At 42.4% G+C, this 18008-nt stretch overlaps 1 protein-coding gene across 1 annotated transcript in view; it reads left to right on the top strand.

Moving 5' to 3' along the window:
- The window catches only part of TDRD3 (tudor domain containing 3), a 139298-nt gene that overhangs the window by 53342 nt on the left and 67948 nt on the right, over window positions 1-18008 (top strand). Inside the window, exons 2-5 of the mRNA XM_068158907.1 lie at window positions 2290-2374; window positions 7632-7697; window positions 13275-13435; window positions 15930-16071. Coding sequence (XP_068015008.1) covers window positions 2290-2374; window positions 7632-7697; window positions 13275-13435; window positions 15930-16071 — 454 coding nt within the window. The remainder of the gene's footprint in view (window positions 1-2289; window positions 2375-7631; window positions 7698-13274; window positions 13436-15929; window positions 16072-18008) is intronic.

The following is an 18008-nucleotide window of genomic DNA, read 5'->3' as shown; positions in this document are numbered from 1 at the left end:
CCAGGCAAGCAAAAAATACCTTTTTACAGGATGACAGCATAGAATAGAACAGAATAAACCAGGTTGGAAGAGACCTTCAAGATCATTGCGTCCAACCTATCATTCAACCCACCCAATCAACTAACCCATGCAACCAAGCACCCTGTCAACACCTCATAATGATGGTGACTCCACCACCTCCCTGGGCAGCCCATTCCAATGGGCAATCCCTCACTCTGTGTAGAACTTCTTCCTCACATCCAGCCTAAACCTCCCCTAGTGCAGCTTGAGACTGTGTCCTCTTGTTCTAGTGCTGGTTGCCTGGGAGAACAGACCAACCTCCACCTGACTACAGCCTCCCTTAAGGTAGTTGTAGAGAGCAATAAGGTTTCCTCTGAGCCTCCTCTTCTACAGGCTAAGCAACCCCAGCTCCCTCAGTCTTTCCTCATAGGGCTTGTGTTCCAAACCCCTCACCAACTTTGTTGCCCTTCGCTGGACACGTTCCAGCAAGTCACCATCCTTCCTAAACTGAGGGGCCCAGACCTGGACACAGTACTTGAGGTGTGGCCTAACCAGTGCAGTGTACAGGGGCAGAATGACCTCCCTGCTCCTGCTGGCCGCACTGTTCCTGATGCAGGCCAGGATGCCATTGGCCCTCTTGGCTGCCTGGGCACACTGCAGGCTCATGTTCAGCCTATCATCGACCAGTACCCCCAGGTCCCTCTATGCCTGGCCATTACATGCTCCAAGCCTTGGGGATTAACCATACAGTTTTGCCTTTTAGAAACAAATGCATTTGTGTTGTGTGTGAGATGCTGCTTTTGTTTAATTTTGTATTGTTTTGCCTTTTCAAGTGCATGATTGAAAGTATGCCACTTGTATCAAGTAAAGCCTGCATAGCTGATTAGTTGTTTTTGAAACCAGCTTCCTGTAACTCGAGGGGATGGGCATAAGGACTGTGTAGTGTTTAGTGTTACCCTATTCAACTTAATTGAGATGAAAGCTGTTGTTAGTGTCATAGCGTGCATGTGGAGCTGTGTTGTTTGGTTGTGTTGGTTTTTTCTTCCTCTCCTTTTAGTTAAAGGAATAACGGAAGAAATAATATCACAGTATCACTCAGGGTTGGAAGGGACCACAAAGATCATCTAGTTCCAACCCCCCTGCCATGGGCAGGGACACCCCACGCTAGATCAGGCTTGCCCGAGCCTCATCCAGCTTGGTCTTAAACACCTCCAGGGATGGGGCCCCAACCACCTCCCTGGACAACCCATTCCAGGGCTTCACCACTCTCATGGTGAAGAACCTCCTCCTCACCTCCAGTCTGAATCTCCCCGCCTCCAGCTTCATTCCATTCCGCCTAGTCCTATCACTACCTGAGATCCTGAGAAGTCCTTCCCCAGCCTTCCTGTAAGCCCCCTTCAGATACTGGAAGGCCACAATGAGGTTACCTCGGAGCCTTCTCTTCTGCAGACTGAACAGCCCCAACTCCTTCAGTCTGTCCTCATAGGAGAGGTGCTCCAGCCCTCTGACCATCCTCGTGGCCCTTCTCTGCACACCTTCCAGCACGTCCATATCCCTCTAATAGGGGATTCCTGTAATAGGGGCTCCAGAACTCGACACAGTACTCCAGGTGGGGTCTCACCAGGGCTGAGTAGAGAGGGAGAATCACCTCCCTTGACCTGCTGGCCACACTTCTCCTGATGCAGCCCAGGATCTGATTGGCTTTCCAGGCTGTAAGTGCACACTGAGAGCTCATGTTGAGCTTCTCATCCACCAGCACCCCCATTATGCCATTATGAGGTGGCTCAGTTGGTAGTGCATAAGACCCTTAATGGGAAGGTCATGAGTTCAAGCCTGCAGTGGGCAGTAGTGTCCTCCCTACTCTAGTTGTGAGGTCTGTGGTGACAGGTTGGACTCGATGATCTTTGAGGTCCCTTCCAACCTTAGGAATACTGAATACTGAATATTTGTAGAAGTCTCTCTCCTCTGGGTGGCTTTCCAGCCAGTCACTGCCCTGTCTGGATTTGTGCCTGGGATTGCCAGATGCAGGAGCCTGCACTTGGTCTTGTTGAACCTCATGAGGTTGGCTTGTGCCCACCTCTCCAGCCTGTCCCTTCCTTAACCTGATGTCAGTGTAAATAAACTGATTACATAATGCAGTGTGCCAAGTGCTTTCAAATCTATCCTTCACTAGCACAAAACTTAAAATTTGAGACAATAATCTTATTATTTGGCAAACATTTTTTTCTGTATATAGGTACATTATGTGATATTCTAATGCCCATTTGTTTTGTGTTCTTTTCTTAACAGGTATCTTTCAGATGAAGGAATTGAGGCTTGCATAAGTTCTTCTGAAAAAGTTAATACAAATGACATTATCCTCGTTGCCCTTAATGTAAGTTATGACTGTGAAAGCGTTCGTAAACAAGTCACGTTAAAAACTATCTATCTAATGACTCAAGTGTAAGTTTGTGTGGCTAAGTTGTTTTTGTGATTTACTTGAAGGAGAGACTACTTCTTTCCTTGAATGTCTGCTGAGAATTTTAGTTGGAAATAACACCTCTTCCAGGCTAAAACATGGAGTCGAAAAATGAACTTAATTTGCAGCAGAAGTTTTGTTTGATGTTTATGCAATGTCAGTGTACAAGCAGTAATAAAACCAGAAGTTCTGTGCGCTGATATAGGTGTGACATTGAAGCAAAAAGTTTTAGTGTGTTGGGATGAATAAACCAGCTTACATAGTTTGGCTTCTGGACATTTAGAATAAACCAAACCAGGTTGGAAGAGACCTTCAAGATCATCACGCCCAACCCATCAACCAATCCAACCCACCCAAACAGCTAACCCATGGCACCAAGCACCCCATCAAGTCTCCTCCTGGACACCTCCAATGATGGTGACTCCACCACCTCCCCAGACAGCCCATTCCAATGGGCAATCACTCTCTCTGTATAGAACTTCTTCCTCACATCCAACCTGAACCTCCCCTCGTGCAGCCTGAGACTGTGTCCTCTTGTTCTGGTACTGGCTGCCTGGGAGAAGAGACCAACATCCGCCTCTCTACAACCTCCCTTCAGGTAGTTGTAGAGAGTGATAAGGTCACCCCTGAGTCTCCTCTTCTCCAGGCTGAGCAATCCCAGCTCCCTTAGCCTCTCCTCATAGGGCTTGTGTTCCAAACCCCTCACCAACTTTGTTGCCCTTCTCTGGACTCGTTCCAGCAAGTCAACATCCTTCCTAAACTCAGGGGCCCAGAACTGGACACAGTAGTCGAGGTGTGGCCTAACCTGTGCAGTGTACAGGGGCAGAATGACCTCCCTGCTCCTGCTGGCCACACTGTTCTTAATGCAGGCCAGGATGCCACTGGCCCTCTTGGCTGCCTGGGCACACTGCAGGCTCATGTTCAGCCTGCCATCGACCAGTACCCCCCACGTCCCTCTCTGCCTGGCTGCTCTCCAGCCACTCTGACCCCAGCCTGTAGCACTGCATGTTGAGGCCAATGTGCAGAACCCGACACTTGGATGTGTTCAATCTCATGCCGTTGGATTCTGCCCACCTGTCCAGCCTGTCGAGGTCCCTCTGCAGAGCCTCTCTACCCTGCAGCAGGTCAACTCCTGCCCCAGCTTGGTGTCATCAGCAGATTTACTGATGATGGACTCAGTGCCCTCATCCAGATCATCAATAAAGATGTTAAAGAGCACAGGGCCCAGCACTGATCCTTGGGGCACACCACTAGTGACTGGCTGCCAGCTGGATGTGGCACCATTCACCACCACTCTCTGGGCTTGGCCCTCCAGCCAGTTCCTAACCCATCGCAGTGTGCTCCCATCCAAGCCATGGGCTGACGGCTTGGCCAGGAGTTTGCTATGGGGGACGGTGTCAAAGGCCTTGTTTAGGTTCAGGTAGACTACATCCACAGGCCTCTCCACATCCAACATGATATTCCTTAAAGCATATTCAAACTACTGGTGAATGTTTTCTGTGAAGTGCACATATTGATAATTGCGAACAGTTGTGGTTTATTTATTTACTTACTGTAGAAATCTGCATTAGTAGTCATTATTCCTGCCAACAAATGAATGCAGAAGTATATAGGATATATAAAGAGCTTGGAAATACTAAACCTCAACAGTTTTAAGAACTCCAGGGAAGTGTTTATGTGAATTCCTGCTTTTCAGAATTCTAGTCTATACATTGTTGGGAAGCATAAGTAAGTCTGCTTCCTTTAAATAACAATGAACAAGAAGGCAGCTACTTAATCTGTGTGTTTATTACTTTTAATTTATCAAAATCACAAGGGGGAGTTTTGAGAATTTTACACTTTCTTTGCTTAAAATTTCTCAGTCATCCATACTCAGAATTTTTGAAAGCTTATGTATGCTGTTTGTAGAAGTTCTATACAAAAGAGTGATTGCGCTATGGAATGGGTTGCCCGGGGAGGTGGTGGAGTCGCTGTCATTGAAGGTGTTCAGAAGGAGACTTGATGGGGTGCTTGGTGCCATGGGTTAGCTGTTTGGGTGGGTTGGATTGGTTGATGGGTTGGACATGATGATCTTGAAGGTCTCTTCCAACCTGGTTTGGTTTATTCTAATAAAGTTTATTCTATTCTAGGTCTGTGTAAACTTTGTAATATCTACCTGTACTTCCTAGGGGGAAAAAACTATCTACTAGAGTGCTTAAGAGAAAAATGTGAGGTTTTGTTTGGTGTGTTTGTTCTCCTTTTTTGTGTTTGGTTGGTTTGTTTGTTTTCCTTGATGAGATTGTGACCAAGAATTATTAGGGATTATTTTGTCCATCTTTTGAGATTCAACCACTGTTGGTTTAAGATAATACTCTGAAAAGACTATCTGCTCTGCTCCTTTCATCTGTTCTTTCAAGCGTGTGTTTGATCACACATAAGTATGCATGCACGAGTTCCCAGAATGAATTTGAGAAGTAAAGCAAACTCATAATGAAACATTCCAGAAAATGTAATACAAAGCATGCAGAGGGCAAGTATTTTGTTTCTGGACTGTAGCAGCATACTAGTATGCATTACTACTGCTTTATAAAATATAAACCAAGCCCCAAAACCAAATGAAGTACCTCCAAGTGATTATATGCTGGCACAAGTACTAGTATGTTCATTTGTGCATGTGTGTGTTGTATTTCTGATTTGTTTGACCAATAATGCAAATAAACTAAACTAGAATAGAATTAACCAAGTTGGAAAAGACCTTTGAGATCATAGAGTCTAAACTATCATCCAACACTAATAAACTAAACCATGGCACCAAGTGCCCCGTCCAGTCTCTTCTTAAACACCTCCAATGATGGTGACTCTACCACCTCCCTGATCAGCCCATTCCAACGGGCAATCACTCTTTCTGTGAAGAATTTATTCCTGAACCTTCCCTGATGCAGCTTGAGACTGTGTCTTCTTGTTCTGGTGCTGGTTGCCTGGGAGAAAAGACCAACCCCCACCTGGCCACAGCATCCCTTCAAGTAGTTATAGAGAGCGATAAGGTCTCCCCTGAGCCTCCTCTTCTCCAGGCTAAGCAACCCCAGCTCCTTCAGCTTCTCCTCATGGGGCTTGTGCTTGAGGCCTCTCACCAGCTTTGTTGCCCTTCTCTGGACACATTCCAGCAGGTCACTATCTTTCCTAAACTGAGGAGCCCAGAACTGGACACAGTACTCAAGGTGTGGCCTAACCAGTGCTGAGTACAGGAGTAGATGCTGTACAAGTACTCCAAAGCAAGTTTTGGTTGCTTATCAATATTTTTGGTACTAAGTCAATTGTTTAATGCCCAGAAGATTAAGTTGCTTGTTGGGTAAGTAGGCAGTAGGAGTGTCTCTTGAATGACAGGATAATAATGACTTTGAATTCCCCTTCTTACAGATTAACAAATTCATTCCTTGGTTGCTGGAGACATGTTTCAGGCAGAATAAACCAAGAAGTCAACTGACTCTAGTGTGTGGGGTTTTTTTGGTGTGAACTGCTGCGTAAATAAGTATGGAATAGACTTAAATGTACCTTCAGTCCTTCAAATACTTTCATTTTACATAAGATCTTGCAAAGAGTTTGTAGAAGTTATACCTCCTTTCTGCTGCTGTGGTTGCAGAGCACCATGCTGTTACGTGGATGTGGAACACGTAGGAATGGTTGATAGGAGCCTATGTGCAATTTAGAGATAAATGACTGACAGATGACAGATGAGTTCCATCAGGTGGGCTCAGAATGAAAATCAAATGTGCTTTCTTATCACTATCTATGGCTGTCTTGTGCAACAGAAAGCGAGTTGAGCATTTTTGCAGTCTGTAGATATTCAGAGTAAATACATGAAAATGAGCATTCCTACAATTAATTTTCTATTGGTAGAGTACTAATGTTCCTCACTGAAAAGCTGGGTAAACTACTTGTTCATAGTGTTTTAGATACTAAAATACAGTTCTGCTCAGTTGTAGATTACAATGCCACAACAGTTGGCAGTCACAGTTAATGGTGCAATAGTGTACAAGTTCTAGTAGTAATTACACTTGGTCCTTCTTTTGGGAGCATTTGTCATCATAAGAAATAAGGAGGGTTTTCAGATTTAGTACAGTAATCTGCTTCAGCATGTTCTCTTTAAAACAACAAGCTTCCTTCAAGCAATGGAGTTTAGAAAACATAGGTATTTTAGGCTGCACTGCTGTGCTTTATTGTTTCTTTTAACATACATAAGCACACTAAAAACCTAATGTGTGAAGTTTAATTAGTTTTTATTCCATTTCCTACTTTCACATGCTGGTTTAGCCATCCAGTGCATGCACTTTTTGTCATGCGGCACCCTAATTGTTATGCTTGTCCAACCAGTGTTAGATGAGGAAAGTGCTTTGGTGGGGATTTGTTCCTCTGATTGTATGAATAGAATAGAATAGACCAGGTTGGAAGAGACCTTCAAGATCATCGTGTCCAACCTATCATCCAACACCACCCAACCAACTAAACCATGCAACCAAGCACCCTGTCAAGTCTCCTCCTGAACACTTCCAGCGATGGTGACTCCACCACCTCCTTGGGCAGCACATTCCAATGGGCAATCACTCTCTCTGTGTAAAACTTCCTCCTAACCTCCAGCCTAAACCTCCCCTGGTGCAGCCTGAGACTGTGTCCTCTTGTTCTGGTGCTGGTTGCCTGGGAGAAGAGACCAACCTCTGCCTGTCTACACCCCCCCCTTCTTTTAATGTCAGTGGTCATTTTGAACTGTTGCTGACTAATGTCATGCAGCTGTCTTTCTCATTTCCAAGTTGGAAAGCAGTTAATGGAAATATGATGTATGCTTTTACTCCAGGAGTAATTGCAAAAATCATTCCAACCTTTCTGAAGGATTTGTGCATGTAAAAACTCACACAATAAAAATGTTGTTGTCTAAGTGCCTGATGAAGAGCAAAGAAAGACCTTCATTGCTATTAAACTTCAGTGTTATGTCTAATAATTAAACATAGTCATTTTGTGTCATTTATTAAAAGCATTTCAATGATTTCTGAAAATGTGCTTAAGAGTACAGTTTAAAAAGGAAAACCATTTGTTTTTATAGTACATAAATAGTTGGCACTGTGGAATAAATACTCTTTCCTCTTTTATGGTAACAGGGTATTTTAGGTTAATGTTCTCTTGTCTTCTGTATTAATTTCAGACAGATTTAAGAACGATTGGCAAGAAATTCCTCCCCAGTGACATCAATGGTGGAAAGGTGGAAAAGGTAGGTGTATTTTTACTGAAGTTTTTTGGTGTTCTGTGATATCTGTATGATGACAGCCTTGTAAGATGCTTTAATCTGATTTGTGTCATTATTTCACCCACCAAACATCACAAGGTTTGAATACATTGCAGGATAAATAGATAACTGGTTAGCTTGCCCACTAGACTTTATATAAAGAGAGGACTTGTTCTTTTTATGTCCCAACTTTGAAATACTTAAATAAATATAATTCCTAGTAGCTTTCTTTTATCACTTAAGAGTAATTTAACCTGTTTGATCTTGACATCATATCCAAATTTGTTTTCTCCTTTCCTTTATTCTTGTGCAAATAACAAAACAGGTTAGAATAGAATAAACCAGGTTGGAAGGGCCCTTTGAAATCATCGTGTCCAACCTATCATCTAACACTATCTAATGAGCTAAACCATGGCACCAAGCACCCCATCCAGTCTCCTCCTAAACACCTCCAGTGATGGCGACTCCATCACCTCCCCGGGCAGCCCATTCCAATGGGCAATCACTCTTTCTGTGAAGAATTTCTTCCTAACATCCAGCCTAAACCTCCCCTGGTGCAGCTTGAGACTGTGTCCTCTTGTTCTGGAATAAAGCAAAGAGACTGTGTGATTATGACATGTAGTGATACACCTTGATGCTGTGTTACGTGACTTACTGATTCACATGAGTATAGCTATACACTTCATGTAATTGTCTTATGACTGTGTGCCCTATAAGTTGTGGTATGACATCTTGTATGGTACAGATAGTATTATGCTCAAGACCTGGATATGGTAGATGATCATACAGTATATTTAGATGAAAATTAAATTTAGCCCCTTCAGTACTTTTCCTGTTTTCTTTTTTACACTCAGGTAAGAGAGTCGATAAATGAAAGAATTGTGTTTTAAACCCAGTTGTAGTGGGTTGAGAGAGAAGGCCTAGCCTTCTCTCCCCCACAAAGAGGAAAAGAAACCACAGCTAACTCATCTGGAGAAGTGGAAGGAATGCTATATTTTACAAGCAATGTGGAAAGGCAGGTTAGATATACACAATATGTACAGTATTTACAATATAGATACAGAAATATACAGCAAGGGGAGAAAAAAAAAATTAATATAGGAATGGAATTCCCTCTCCGAACAGAGGAGGGTTCCCCCCCTGTACCCCACTCTCTCCCCCTCCCTCCGTTTTTTCCCAAAAAGGGTTAGAAAGAGAGAGAAAAACAGTCATTAAGTATCGGACGATGGAGATTGGAATCAATACGGCTGACCAGTATGATCGAGTATTGTTCCTTTATTGTTCCAGTATTGCAGGCCTGAGGTGCAGGCCTATGGAGCAGGCCTGTAGTGCAAGTATAGCACAGTAAAGTGTAGAAGAACAGGAGACAGGAAAGGCAGAAGTGCGTAGCAAGGCAACTGCTACAACTTATATAAACTCGGAGTGCCCTGTTGGCATAGCTCCATTGGTTCCCTATGAGTGACCACACATTGCACTATTACAGATTATTGGTCCAACTACTAATGACACAACGAGGTTGTTGATGCAGGTGCATGTCCTGTTGTCCCAAGATAACTGTCCATGTTTATAGCTACCAGTGTCTTGTTTTAGTTACATGCTGCAGGCACAGCACTGTTTTGCTCCACTGCTAGCTGGCTCTGCATTTATGCTGAGCATGGCCTACCACCATGTCAGGCTCTAGGCCTGCACTGCCAGATTGCTCACACTGCTTGTCGCTGGCATTGCCACAATTAAGAGAGAAGAATTTTAGTAGGCCTATTAGTAGGATTAGTGCTTATCTTTATCCAGGGTCAGAACTCCGGCTGCTCAGAAGCAGACAGGCTGGAAAAGCAGGACAGAGAGAAACTGAGAAAAATTCCAACTGAACTCAAAACTTAAAGTTGCATTCTACCAATCTACCAATGAAATTCGTTTAGAATATCTGATTGTTTTCGTGATTATTCCAAAACATGCAGCCAGAGTGTCCCAGCACTGTCCCTTTCTTAAAGGCACAGCCTCAAACGGTCATACCAGTAGAACCTCTAAATTCAAATTCTTTATTTCAAATATTGACAGTCTGTATCACTGAGATGAAAGTTCTGGGGAAGCACATACCATCACTGTTGAAATTCAAATGGTGATAAATCAAGGCGGGTTTGGTTTAAGGGAACAAGACAGATTAGAAAGGCTGTTAAGAGGCGTTCAGATTTGGGTTTTGTGCTGATGATACTGTCTAATTGGAATGGTGACTGCTGTTAACACTGGCTTCTGCCACAACCATTGCTGGAGCATATAATATCTGAACTGTAAGTTCAGATATGAAGGGTACACATGAGCTAGTGTATTACAGGATCATAATTTTTGGACGTGCAGCGGTCTGTATATGCAGCTTACTACTTACTAAACAAACTTTCTGGTAAAAGTTCTTTCAAACTTTATTTGTTATTGTGTAGAGCTATGATTTTGTTTGATTGGAGGTATTTGTGTTTCCCTGATTATAAGATAGTTTAGAGAGATCAGGCTCCTTCCATTTTAATAGTTAAAAACAGAAAATGCAGAGAGAAGAAAGGTTATTTTTCTTTTGTGAAGCTGGAGGAAACGGAAGAGGACTGTGGTCCCCAATGGTCTTTAAGACTGCCCTTTAACAAATGGTATTTGTTAAATGTTAAGGACCAACTTACTTCAGTCTGTCATTGATAAGGAGTCAAGATATTTTGCATGTCAAATTCTAGTAAGATTTACTTGGTCCTACTGTAATTAACTGTCTTTACTTGGTCATAGATCTTAGAAAATTTTTCTTAAACCAAACAGCAAATGTGTTCCCCCAACCCAAAGGAAACACCTACAAACCATGGAATCATAGAATCAACCAGGTTGGAAAGGACCTCAGAGACCAACAAGTCCAACCTATTACCTAACACCTCATGACAACTAAACCATGGCTCCAAGTGTCACATCCAATCCTTTTTTGAACACCTCCAGGGATGGTGACTGCACTGCAGCACACTCCAATGGCTAACAACTCTCTCTGTGAAGAACTTCCTCCTCACCTCCAGCCTAAATCTCCCCTGGCACAGCTTGAGACTGTGTCCTCTTGTTCTGGTGCTGTTTGCCTAGGAGAAGAGACCAACCCCCTCCTGGCTACAACCTCCCTTCAGGTAGTTGTAGAGAGCAAGAAGGTCTCTCCTGAGCCTCCTCTTTTCCAGTCTAAACACCCCTAGCTCCCTCAGCTTCTCCTCATAGGGCTTGTGCTCAAGGCTTCTCCAGGTGCGGGAGGGTGATAATTTTCCAGGTTTTGAAAAGAAGTAATGATAGCACAGAGAAAGTCTCTTTGAAAATTATTTCTATTTGTAATTTTAAGCTCAGACTCTTAGTGTGCTGTAACTTTCTTGAGTGCAGTCTAGTTTCCTGTTTTTGAGTACCTTAAAACAAATCTGACTGTAAGTGCTACTATTTAGAATAGAATAGAATAGACCAGACCAGGTTGGAAGAGACCTTTGAGAGCATCGTGGCCAACCTATGATCCAACACCACCTAATCAACTAAATCGTGCAATCAAGCACCCTATCAAGTCTCCTCCTGAACACCTCCAATGACAGTGACTCCATCACCTCCCTGGGCAGCCCATTCCAATGGGCAATCGCTCTCTCTGTGTAGAACTTCCTCCTAACCTCCAGCCTAAACCTCCCCTGGTGCAGCCTGAGACTGTGTCCTTTAGCTTGCAATGTGCACAAATACCTGATGTTACAGAAGTGTGTGTTTATAAAGGAGAGTATTTGCTTTATGCAAGTAAAGAATATGATTGGGACAGGAGTGATGTGTTAATATAATCTTTCAGTAGAAAGTAGTAATTTGTTGTTCATAAATACTTGAGTTAAAAATAGAAATTATATGGTGCTATTGCTCCTCTAATTCAAGACTAAGTTCAATATTGTTTAATTGAATGGAAATGTGGACAAATCCTGCATAGAAAATAACTTTATTTTGTAGTTTTAGTGTAATAAGTAACTATTTGTGTAAAAGCTGGCCGAGAATTATGGTGTGAAACATGAGTATTTGACAATTATAAGTGATTATCAACTTCAGTCATTAATACACAGGCATGTTTTATTCATGAAGTTGCATCTGTGTTTTGTATGGCTTAAAAAATAAATAAATCAATATTACCCACCTTAGCCACAAGATGGCCACATTTGAATAGGATTTGAAGAAGCTGAACCCTGCCATCCATGTAGATGACAATATACCATGCCTGTTAAGTGTTATTAATGGAATATAATTTCAGGGACGGTAACATTAAATGTAACATCATTGCTAAACTACACATAAAGTTTTTTATTTATATCCCATTAAAATGGAAACATCCATTCCAGAAAGGAAGAATTCAGAAAGCATTTAATTTTTGAACTCAGAGAGGTGCTTTCTGACTACCACCACTTCAGTGGTAAGCAGTTACAACATAAGTTGGCAGTGACTCTGATTCCTGTTTAAGATTAGTTATACACTTCCCAATTTCTGTGTTAGGATTTACTCCAGTCTTGAGGTACTGATCTTTACCTTGCAGTGAAAAGGGTTCTTGCATCAGATCAGGTTGCTCAGAGCTTTGTTGAGCCTTACTTTGAATATCTTCAGGGATGGGGCAACAACAACTTCCCTGGGCAACCTGTTCCAATTTTCCATCACCCTCATAGTAACCTAACCTCCAATCTAAATCTACTCGTCTCTAGTTTGAAGCCATTGCCCCTCATCCTATCACTACAGGGCTTTGTAAACAATCTGCATCCTTCTTGTAGGCCCCTTTCAGGTCTTGGAAGGCCACTATTAGGTCTCTCAGAGCCTCCTCTTCTCCAGGCTGAACAACCCCAGCTCCCTCAGCCTGTCTTTGTAGCGGAGGTGCTTCAACTCCATGATCATTTTCGTGGCCCTTCTGTGGACCTGCTCCATCAGGTCCATGTCCTTCCTGTATTGAGGGCTCCAGACCTGGATGGAGTAGTCCAGGTGAGGTCTCACCAGAGCAGAATAAAATTGCAGAATCACCTCATTTCATCCGCTGGCCACGCATCTTCTGGTGCAGCATTTTTAAGTAACCAACAGATAGCAGTGTGTCCTGAAGTTTCTAGGTTCTGATCACACCTCTTCTAGAAAAAGCTGTGTTTCTAGTTAGTGTTTACAAAGCAATTGTACTTGAAAGGTACTCCTGATACAGCCAAACAGTCTTCGAGGCTGTTTCTTTCTTAGGAATAGTGTGGCCCTGCAGTACAGCACGTGAAATCTTATCCAGACTCCCTGGTATCTTGGAAGTGACAATGTTTGTGGTTTTGTTTGCTTGTTTAGCACCCCCCAGCTCTTCTGCTTCACTTCTTTTCCACAGTTGGTATCATGGAGATGTGTGAAGCATCATAAAGCCTGTTTTTTTCATTGTGCTTTAGAACCTTATAATACGTGAATGACAGGAATCGAACATTACTGCCCAATCAAATAACCCTTTCCTTCGCCTCAGGGCATCTCTTAGTGTGTCTAGATATTACAGTGTGTTTGCTTAATGGTCTTAACAGCTTTATCTTCCCTTCTTTGCATACACAGCTGGAAGGGCCGTGTGTTCTGCAAATACAGAAAATACGCAATGTTGCTGCACCAAAGGATAACGAAGAATCTCAGGCTGCTCCCAGAATGTTACGTTTACAGATGACCGATGGACACACAAGCTGCACGGCTGTGGAATACAGTAGCATGTCAAAAATAAGGTGAAAAACTTTCTTTTCTAAGTTTGGGTTTTAAGCTTACATGCCTGTAATGGGTTGGGGCAAACCCCCTCCCCACCACAGGGCAGAAACAACGACTCAGACAAAGGGATTGCAAAAGTGATGGAAAGTTTAAATAGAAAAACAATTTAAAAACAAACAACAATGAAAGCTTTACAGAGAACCACAAGCACCATGACAAAGAGAGAAATCCCACAACATACCCCAAAACATCCCATCCCCACCTGGGGGTACACCCAACCCCCCCCCCAGGGCTCTTTCCTCCCCCCCCCAACCCAGCCTTGGGCCTGGGCAGGCCCAAGGCAGGCGGCTCATGCCATTTTACCTAGGCTGCAGCTGGGGACGAAAGAGGAAGTGAAGACCCCACATGGACATTTTATAGGGGAGCAGGGCATTATGGGAAATGGAATACCTGCCTGTGACCACCCCCTGGGCTGGGGCCCACCCCTTTGGGACCTCCCAGGTGTGGTCTATGCAGTGGCATCCGGGCCAGCACCCAGCCTAAACCACCACAATGCCCTTAAATATGGGAAAGCATCCTTAGTAATACAGGAAAACGAAACAGACTTCCTTCTTGTATTTTGTATATAAAGGAGAACCTTAAATTCAACATGCAAAAGCATGTGAGGATGCCATTTGCAGTATCTTTTATGCTAAAATGCATAAGGAGGGTGCATAAAAGTGGATTTTTGCAGCCATTTTTGCAATGCTGGAGTTGTCACAGCATGCAGCATTTCAGATGTATGCAAACTTACCCAGATTTCCAGTTTTTTAGCTGTAGAGGATCTTTCGCTTGACTTCTGTAGCAAGAATGTCACGAGGCTGAGACACCTAATTTAATGTCACTTGTGCTGCTTTACAGTGGGCAAGGCTTTAAATTGGATTGAATTAGTAAAAAATTTCTTCAGTTAAAAATGAAGGGTCAGAGAGCTACTTACTGTTGAACATGGGAATTTTGTGTGTGTTTGGTTATGAAAATGTTGAAACTTAGTGTTTAGTCTCTTGAGTCATGGTATGCCTTTTTGCTCTTTGTTCAAATTCAGGTTACATTGATTTAAAGAAAAGATCTTTCTCTCTTTCTCTCTAGCTAGGTGCAACACTTGCTTACTTCATATTTGAATGTTTTCTTTTGCTGTCAAACTGCTCCTTTTGAGCTAAAGCCAGCTTGTAATTTGGAGTAATTATGTCTTAAAAGGCAGAACGCTGTCCCAGGTTGAGGCAGTTCCTCTCTTGCCTCTCACTGGGGCAGAGAAAATGAGACTCAGACAAATGGATTGCAGAAGTGGTGGAAAGTTTAAATGGAAAAGCCGTGAATGTTTTACAGAAGCTACAAGCATAGTGACAAAAAGGAACCCAAAGCAAACAGAGTCCCTTACAGCACACCTAGAAGTATCCCAGCATTTCCCTTCTCCCTACCTGAGGGTATTTCCAAACCCTCCAGGGCTCTTTTTTCCCCCCCTCTGCTGTTAGGCTAATCTCAGCTGGCCAGATCTGAGATTGCCCTTCCCCCTTCTTCTCCTGGCATTAGGCCTAGCCAGGCCCAAGAGGCCTTGAGATAACTCTTCTTCCATTACTAGATAGGGAGCAGCAAGGGAAGAAAGAGGAAATGTGAGACCTTGCTGATAGATTTATAGGGAGCAGGACATCATGGGAATGAATGCGGCTTTCTGTGTCCACCCACTGGGCTGGACACACGGAGCACCAGAAGTGTGCATCCCGTGTGGCATCAGTAAGAGACACCCAGCCCAAACTGACACAGACAATGATATTTCGGTTTTAGCTTGAGCCAGCAGAACTTAGAATGTCATGTTCCAGTATAAGTATGAAGAGAGCAGAAAAGGAAGGCCAACAGGTACCTGTGTAAGTAGGTTCCAGATCACAAAATATTGAAAGAACACCAGCCATCAGAAGACAATTTGAAAGCTTTTTGTTAAAATCTTAGTGATGTCAGAGAATTCATCACTGAAGGAATGATGTGAGCTCTTCTTTGTTACTGTTAGAAGGATACTGTACATATACTTTCTATAGATTACCAACATATCTTTGTCTCCTACATTAAAAGTTTAAAATCAGATGCTTAACCGTTCTCTATTTATTAACTATAAACACACCCCGGCATGAGGAGCTTATTTGTGGACAACTGACTTTGAGATATATTCAATTAGTCTAAACAAATCACTTCTTCAGTTTGGTATTGTTTAATTGGATTTTAACCAAACAGACAATTTGCAAACATTCATCTCTGTTAGAATCTAATTTGCCATATGGCATTTTTGTGTAACGAATGGGAAGTGTTCCAATAAAGCTATTTAAAAAATACTGTGCCTACTGAAAGAATTATTGCAAAGGTTTCTGTTGATCATGTAAAATATAAAATATGGCAGTGTTGAAAGTAGAGCAAAAGCAGAGTTTTATGTTTTTAGTGGCAAAATGTTAATAGACATATTTGAAATGTTGGCTTTGTTTCCGCTTCTAGCCTGAACACTCCACCTGGAACAAAAATTAAGCTTTCAGGAATTGTTGAAGTGAGAAATGGATTCTTGCTGCTGGATGACAGTAACACAGCAGTTCTCGGAGGTGAAGTGGAGCATCTTATAGAAAAGTGGGAATTACAAAGGGTGAGGTAACACCACTGGAAATGCTCGTCTTACAGGATGCATATCACATTTAATCACATCAAGCTTTAATGTGTTGAACGTGAATTTTCATGTGATAAGCTTCTAGAACTTTACTGTCTCGATATGTTTAGGGATGCAGCCAAATAGATCTTAAGTATAATGTTGCAAATAAAGACATGAGAGGTCATCTTTGCATGGGAATTAATTCCTTTCATAGGGATTTCAATCCTTTCTAGGGATTTATAGGGATTAAAAACATAAAACACATTAAGTTCATTGTAGTCATGAGTGGTTGCTTTCTTAAACACTGTGTTTGGTACCAAAAATATTACAGAGTGATGCCTTTTACAATTACCATCTGGAGACCATATATTTTTGAGGCAAATAAAATACAGTAAGCATGCAAAAAGCATCAAAATTGGTAACCTTTAGTATGACTTCTGTATTGCAGATTTCATCAGTGATTTGTGTAAACTTGTGATTTAGGAAGACAAATTAGAGGTTTTAGACTCGTTCAACCAGCCATAAGAGTAAGCCCCTTTACTCTGTTTTAGCCCAATTCCTGTCCCAACAGAACAAAAGTTGTCGAAGGAAGACTTTTAAATACATTTCCTCATATAACAGTTGAAGCCCTTAAGGCAGGTAGTTGTGTCCCTGCTGTCATCAGTCCCAAACACTTGGCAGGTCACTGCTACTACCACATACATCTCTCTATTTTTACCTCCTCATTTCTGAAACAGAGTAGCTACTTAGGAATATCCTGGTCATTTGTGTGTACTGCTTTTATTGTTATTGGTGCCAAGTTCATTGTTGTTTGCATTTTATAGAGTTGAGCAAACTGGGACAAACTTCATTTGGATGTTTGAGTTGCACAGTGCCCATTTTAGTAGAGTCTGTTTGACATCCTTTTTGTGCTTTTATACTTGAAAATAGTTTTGTAAAAAACACTTCTGGTTTTAAATGAGGCTACCTGTTTGATTGAGAAGAAGGTTCTGGGCCCAACAGCAGAAAACTTCCCATCTTATTGGATGTTTTTGTATTTAGTATTAAGTCTTCTGACTTAACTCCGCTGTTAAAATTGAGCTGCATAGAACTTGTATTCTTAATGCCATCTAATGTGTAAGAGAAGGGCCAATAGGATCAGTTAGCTTTCTTGATGAGATTTCAGAGTCTGTTTTCAGAGGTTTTCTGTCTGGGCTTTTGCAAGTGTTGCTTCTCCCCAGGCAACCAGCACCAGAACAAGAGGACACAGTCTCAAGCTGTGCCAGGGGAGGTCTAGGCTGGATGTTAAGAAGAAGTTCTTCATAGGAAGAGTTATTTGCCATTTGAACGGGCTTCCCAGGGAGGTGGTGGAGTCACCATCACTTGGAAGTGTTTAGGAAGAGACTTGATGGGGTGCTTGGTGCCATTAGTTGATTAGATAGTGTTGGATGATAGGTTGGACACGATGATCTCAAAGGTCTCTTCCAACCTGGTTGTTCTGTTCTGTTCACCAACTTGTTTTAAGTTTAGTGTGAAGAAATAACTCAGAACATGTTCTGCTTACAAGAAAACAAACCACTTAATAGCCATTGCCAACTATGCCAATCTTCACCATTTGTCATCCAGTTTCATTGGCTTTATGCAGTGCATTGAAAAGAAAAGTAACTAAATTTTCACTAATTTACTCTGGCAAGATAAAGTGTACAAAGTTAACTATTGCTTATTGCCGTCCCTTCCATTCTCTGATTCCATCTTGCAGTTTGCCAGAGTATTGTTTTCTTTTTCTCTCTGACCAGCTCATAGCACGTGGTCAGGTTCCCAGAATAAGTGTATCCATGTCCGAAAACTTGTGAATGACAAGAAAACAGTTGGCCAGGTGAACCATGACCACTGGAAATGGTAGTTCCAGTTCTGTATCTGGATTGACAGCTAGACAGATAGGGCTCAAGTCTACT

This window comes from Melanerpes formicivorus, unplaced genomic scaffold (genome assembly GCF_026170545.1).
Source record: "Melanerpes formicivorus ecotype bairdi unplaced genomic scaffold, bMelFor1.0.p_v2 SCAF_44, whole genome shotgun sequence".
Classification (NCBI taxonomy): domain Eukaryota; kingdom Metazoa; phylum Chordata; class Aves; order Piciformes; family Picidae; genus Melanerpes; species Melanerpes formicivorus.
The sequence above is the reverse complement of the archived record's forward strand: the minus strand, read 5'-3'. Positions and strand labels throughout refer to the sequence as shown.